This window comes from Arachis stenosperma, chromosome 4 (assembly GCF_014773155.1).
Source record: "Arachis stenosperma cultivar V10309 chromosome 4, arast.V10309.gnm1.PFL2, whole genome shotgun sequence".
In the NCBI taxonomy this organism is placed as follows: domain Eukaryota; kingdom Viridiplantae; phylum Streptophyta; class Magnoliopsida; order Fabales; family Fabaceae; genus Arachis; species Arachis stenosperma.
Genome location: NC_080380.1, coordinates 135,835,506 through 135,841,433, shown reverse-complemented (window position 1 = coordinate 135,841,433; position 5,928 = coordinate 135,835,506). Strand labels below are relative to the sequence as shown.

Below are 5,928 nucleotides of genomic sequence, written 5' to 3'. Positions count from 1 at the left end.
AAGTTACCATATTTGGAAAACCCATTACAACCCGATTTGCTTTCTCTCTTTGGCGCCTTTAGCACACAGTAGACAACCAAGGCAGAATAGCTTTGCCATTGTCTGTCTTCTGCAACCTACTCTCTCTTTTTTTCTTTCTTTTTTTCCACGTTCCTTCCTCCCTAAGCTGTTCTAAAAAACCATTTTTCTGCGGAAGGTAAAAAGGAGCAGGAAGAAAGAAGAAAAATTAACAAAAAAAGGCTTCTTTTTGGTTCAGCATGGTGATCGTTAATGGTGTTGCTAGCAGAACAAGAAGCAAGAAGAAAAATAGGTCTTTGAATCCGTCACCGATTGGATCAGGATCCCGAAACGTGTTTCCTATTGATGGTGCTGGAACTTCTGCCAACGATCCTATAATCGTTGGTTTGATTGATAGTAGTAGTGATGAAGGCACTGATAACATTGATGAAGGCCGTGGAAGAAGTTTGGACTGGGATTTTGGGCTTTCAAGTGAGTCAGAGGATGAGGGAGAAGGTTCAGCCTCAGCATCAATTTCATCTTCAGGCAGTGATGATGATGCAGCTGATGAGGGGTTGCAGAAGCTTCATCATGGGTATGTTAATGAAGCGAAGAAGGAAGAAGTTCAAGAAAGAAACGTGTTTCCTATTGATGGTGCTGGAACTTCTGCCAACGATCCTATAATCGTTAGTTTGAGTGAGAGTATTAGTGAGGAAGGCACTGATAACAGTGACGAGGGCCGTGGAAGAAGTTTGGACTGGGATTTTGGGCTTTCAAGTGAGTCAGAGGATGAGGGAGAAAGTTCAGCTTCAGCATCAACTTCATCTTCAGGCAGTGATGATAGTGGTTCAAGTTCTTTTGATGATGAGGATGAAGAGGGGGAAAATGAGAAGAGGAGATGTAAGAGGAGGAAGAAGGAGAAGAAGAGAAGAGAGCCAACTTTTGAGTCTCATAGCAATAAAGTTTTGAGCTGTGACGAGGTGATTGTGGAAACTGAATGCTCTGGAATTCGCAAGAAGAATGGTGAGAATAAGAACAATTCATCCTCAACCGAGAATAATGTGTTTGATCATCAGCAAGAGAAAATGCTACCAAAGGATGCAGATTGTGCTAGTGTTCTCTTTAGAGAACGCAATATGGAGGGTTGTTCTTCAGAAAAAAATGAAGATAAGGAAAAGAATGTAGCCAAGAAATCGGTGGAAGTTTGTTCTTCAAAAAAGAATGAAGATAAGGAAGAGAATGTAGCTATGAAACCAGTGGAGGGTTGTTCTTCAGAAAAGAATGACGATAAGAAAAAGAATGTAGCTAAGAAACCAGGGGAGGGTTGTTCTTCAAAGAAGAACGAAGACAAAGGAAACAAGGTGGCAAAGAAACCAATGCCGGCAGGGAATAGAGCACGGAAGAGAGTGGAAAGAACAGGAGAAAATGTTGGTGCTGATATTGAAGCCTCTTCCCAAAAGCGTTCGCATCCATCCCTGCCTGAGGAGGATGATTCAGAAAAGGATGAAAAGAAATCGGTAAAATAGAAGGGTCGTGAAAGTGTGTCTGATTTTGTGGCAAAGGACAAAGGGGACTCACCGATGATCGATGAAAGAGTGCCGATGAATGATGAAAGAATGGAGAGTGCATAGGAAGAGAGGGAGAACAAGAAGGAAGGAGAGGCTGAAGGGAAGCATAAGGCCGGGGCGGATTGCGAAAGTAGTTACAAAGAGAGGGAGCAACATAGAGTGACAACAAATCCATCTAGGCCAAAGGAGGCACGTTGATTGAACTTCTTGCTGAATGCTTTCGGATTAAGCATTATCCAGATAATGTTCATAAGCAAGATACAATCTCAAAGGAACCAGCTCTCAATGTTCAGAGAAAATTTTTTGTTCCAAATAAAGTGCCAATTGAAAAAACTGAATTTGAGAAGGAGAGGGATATGTTGTGGGAAGAAATGGATGCTTTGCTCAGACTAGGTGAAGTTGACTCCTTGGTAAGTCATCTTTCGTTTACTGAAACACTAAATAAAATGTCTAACTTATAATAATATTGAATGTTGGATTTTGTATCTGTGTTTTTATGTGCAATAATAGTGGTAGGTGCATTGTATTATTTTCAATGGTTGATTAATTTTCTGAAATTTTGGTGAGTTGTTAAATGTTCAAAGAGTTGATGTAACTAGTAACGAGTCGTGTTAGGAGTAAGAGTTGCTGTGGCATTATTAGTTATGATAGTTAGTCTATATATTAATCATATACTGCAGTGTAAGAAAACAATTAAGATCACAATTTCATTGATCACATTTTCATTCTCTCTGATTTCTCATCTCATAGCCTTAGGCCTGATACCTTTATAAGTTGATGAAGGCCATTCACTAAATAGCCATTTACATTGTAATTAAAACATATTACGGTCATAAGCTTCTTTTAATCTTTGACGTTCTAAAAGATATATATCATAATTTATGTTATGAACTGCAAGTTGGCTGTGTTGAGACTGTCGAAACGCAACAGAACACAGAGACTCCAGCAACCCATTGTAACTTGTAAGCACAAGTTTGTCCATGATGAAGAGACTGGAATATATTGCATACTCTGCCATTAGATGGTCATACACATAAAAGGCATGCCGGTACCCTTTGTAAGTAGACTTCATTGATGAACTAGGACATCAAGGTTGATGTGAACTATTATCTCTTGAACTATAATACTCACTTCATCCAATAATCAATGCTTAATTTTGTTAATTGATGCCTTGTGTTGATTTGAACTATGGGATGAGCTTGTTTGCATGCTTCTGTTGTACATAATACAGGTGAGTGAGTATCCAAGAGAAGGATCAAGAAAGAAGCTGCTATCTGATGGGCCTAATGGCTTATGCTTTGATGATGCTCCATTCGGTGTCCGAGAAGGTGGTTACTGTAACAAGGAAGGCACAGTTTGGGACCTGATTCCAGCAGATACTAAGCAAAACCTGTATGCTCATCAGCTTGAAGGTTTTGAATTCCTTTGGAAAAACTTGGTAGAAACCATGGAGCTTCCTAAATTGAAGAGTTGTGACTCGAACAGCACAGGTGGATGCATCATTTCTCATGCTCCAGGGACTGGAAAGACGCGGCTGACCATCGTGTTCCTTTAGACATACTTGGAAGTGTTTCCAGATTGCCATCCCATGATTATTGCTCCTGATAGCTTACTGCTAACTTGGGAAGATGAGTTCAGAAAGTGGGACAATGAGATTCTGTTCTATAATTTGAGCAATCAAGACACTTCAGAAAAAGAGCACCTAGCTGCATGCAGTAAAGTTGGAGGGTCTGCTCCAAGCCAGGAAGATATCCAGATGGTGAAGCTGTATTCTTGGTTCAAACAACCAAGTATTCTTGGAATCAGCTACAGTTTATTTCAGAGGCTTACCGGCTTGAAGCGTAATAGAAGCTTGAAAGAGAATGCTGCCACAGGGATCATGGGAAAAATCCTGCTTGAAATTCCTAGATTGTTGGTATTGGATGAAGGACACACGCCACGAAATCAGAGTAGTCAGATTTGGAAGGTTCTTTCTGAGATTCAAACTCACAAGAGAATCATCCGTTTCGTGACTCCTTTCCAGAACAATTTTCTGGAGCTTTACAATACAATCTGCGTGGTCAGACCGTCCTTTCCGGATACCATACCTCCTGAGCTTAAAAAATTCTGCCAAAGAAGATTGATGCAAGAGAAGAAAGAATCTAAAGGTTTCAGTTGGGAACCAGTTTCTTCATTCAGAACTGAGAATCTAAATGTTGAGAACATCAAGCAGTTGAAGCAGCTGATGGATCCATTTGTGCATGTTCACAAAGGCAGTATTCTTCAGAAGAATCTTCCTGGTTTGAAAGACTGCGTGGTGAAGGGGGATAACATGGTGCGCCATGCGAAACTGAGAGACTTGTTTGGTGACTGTGTGGTGCAGCCAAATGACTGTGATTTGATTGATAATTTGGATCCTAAAATTTTTTGAAATTCAAGCTTAAGGTGGGAGTGGCTTCTTTGATAATGTTTATGTTGCTTTGCTGATTTTGTACTTATCTAATACATGTTCTATTATGGCTATTTTTCCATTATCTAATTCTTATACTCGAAATTGCAGTTGAGAGTTTCCAGTACTGAAGAGTGCAGCCATTGTGAACAAGTTGTCATGGAGAAATTAGCAGCAGATTCCCTATGCAGGTGTGAAACTACAGCAGATTCTTAGTGCAGGGAGGTAATTATGGATTAATCTTAAAGGGTGATTGTCAGAGTCATTGGTCTTGGTTTACTTTTGCAACTGAAGATGAAGGGGGAAACCATATTGTCCTACTTCTTGAGCTATTTCCATATTCTTTTTCTTTTGTTTTGATTTTATGTAAGCTGTGATTTTGCTGTAATCCACCTTCACTATCATTGTTGAGTGAAAGTGAAGTTTGAAACTTATTATTGAAGAGACAGTGATGTATTTTACATAAAGTTGTGATTTTGCTGTAATCCACCTTCACTATTATTTTGTCTTTATCGCATGATATATTTGATTATTATTAAGCATTATGGTCTAGAATCTGAATCTCATTTTCGTTGATTTAGGTCTTTAATTTTCGTACATTTTTAATGTAAAATAATTTTACATGTACATCTAATTATATAATACTGTCACATAAAAAATAATTATATTTTATATTAATCGTATAAATAATCATTTAAAAGAACAAATATAATTATATGACGCTGTAAATGATAGAATATTAATGCATTAAATTAAATTCTTTATATATATATATATATAAGTAAAAGGTATACACGCAGTTTAAGTTTTTTTTTGGTTTACCTTTTTTTTTTTTAAGAAGTGCTACACTACTCTTCATTAATTAAGTGAATTGTAGCTCTTCATTTAATTAACAAGAAAAAACTAGTTGGTTTTGTGATAGCTAAATGCACATTATTAGATATCTATATATGTATACATATACAAGAAGATTAATAACCTGGTGAACTTGTGATAGATCTTTTAAGAGTGGCGACAAAGAATAATGAATTACAGATCCTTGAAAACTACGTTAATAATTAATCAAGTTATGTGCACTCAAATTCTTGAAGTTTATGACCAATAAACTCATCACTGTTCACTGTCACCGAACTATACATATATGTTAGGAATATAAGTAGGAGAGATCTATATGTTAGGAAATTATAACTTATTTGTGGACAATACATATATCAATTATAATTACAAATGATGCTATTTTAAATTAAATGACTTATATAATGATGATCTCATTTATTGTTATAAATGCTAATTGAATAAGTCATTATTATTTTTGATTTGGAATTAAATGAGAATAAAACCGGATATTATCTTTTGTTCCTTAGATAATTATCTTTTTGGATTTTAGATATATTATCTTTTGGGCTTTAGATACTATTTTATTTGGGTTTTAGGGTTTAATGGGTGCCATGCTCAAATATAAATAGACCTTCAGGGTTTCGGTCCCCAATATACCAAAGCCGCCTTTGTTGCTTTTTCCACATCAAAAGAGTTACAGTTCAGCCGCCTAGGAATACAGAAGGCTTTGGTTGAGGAAGATCGAAAGAACCACAAGATTCAAATTCTTCCAATCATAATTCATGTTTATGAATTCAAGTACGCTTCCGCACTATAATATTTTTGGTGATTTAACAATGGATGATCTGGGTTATAGAAATTAATTTATTCCAACAAGTGGTATCAGAGCCATCCATAATTTAATCATCGAAAATATTCATTTTTTATTTTTCTATTATCGAATCAATATATATATGTATGTTGTTTACGTGGTAAAACCGTTGCACGCATATATATGAACTTGTTTGCGTTTGTGTGTGCGCATCAAAATATATATATATATATATATATATATATATATATATATATATATATATATATATATATTATTGATCATTT

At 36.3% G+C, this 5,928-nt stretch overlaps 1 protein-coding gene across 1 annotated transcript; it reads left to right on the top strand.

Annotated features, from left to right (window-relative positions):
• Positions 1 to 257: 257 nt before the first annotated feature.
• On the top strand, positions 258 to 3,120 carry LOC130975623 (uncharacterized). The gene is made up of 3 exons (XM_057900386.1): positions 258 to 1,514; positions 1,796 to 1,975; positions 2,797 to 3,120. Exons 1-3 carry the CDS (start codon positions 258 to 260, stop codon positions 3,118 to 3,120), a joined length of 1,761 nt encoding a protein of 586 aa, XP_057756369.1.
• Positions 3,121 to 5,928: the final 2,808 nt, after the last annotated feature.

What these genes read in the sequence shown, in the direction of transcription:
- LOC130975623 (XM_057900386.1), top strand. Translation starts at nt 258, where the DNA reads ATGGTGATCGTTAATGGTGTTGCTAGCAGAACAAGAAGCAAGAAGAAA. An exon ending in AAAAGGATGAAAAGAAATCG is followed by an intron (nt 1,515 to 1,795) that starts GTAAAATAGAAG and finishes TTTCGGATTAAG; the next exon opens with CATTATCCAGATAATGTTCA. An exon ending in TAGGTGAAGTTGACTCCTTG is followed by an intron (nt 1,976 to 2,796) that starts GTAAGTCATCTT and finishes TACATAATACAG; the next exon opens with GTGAGTGAGTATCCAAGAGA.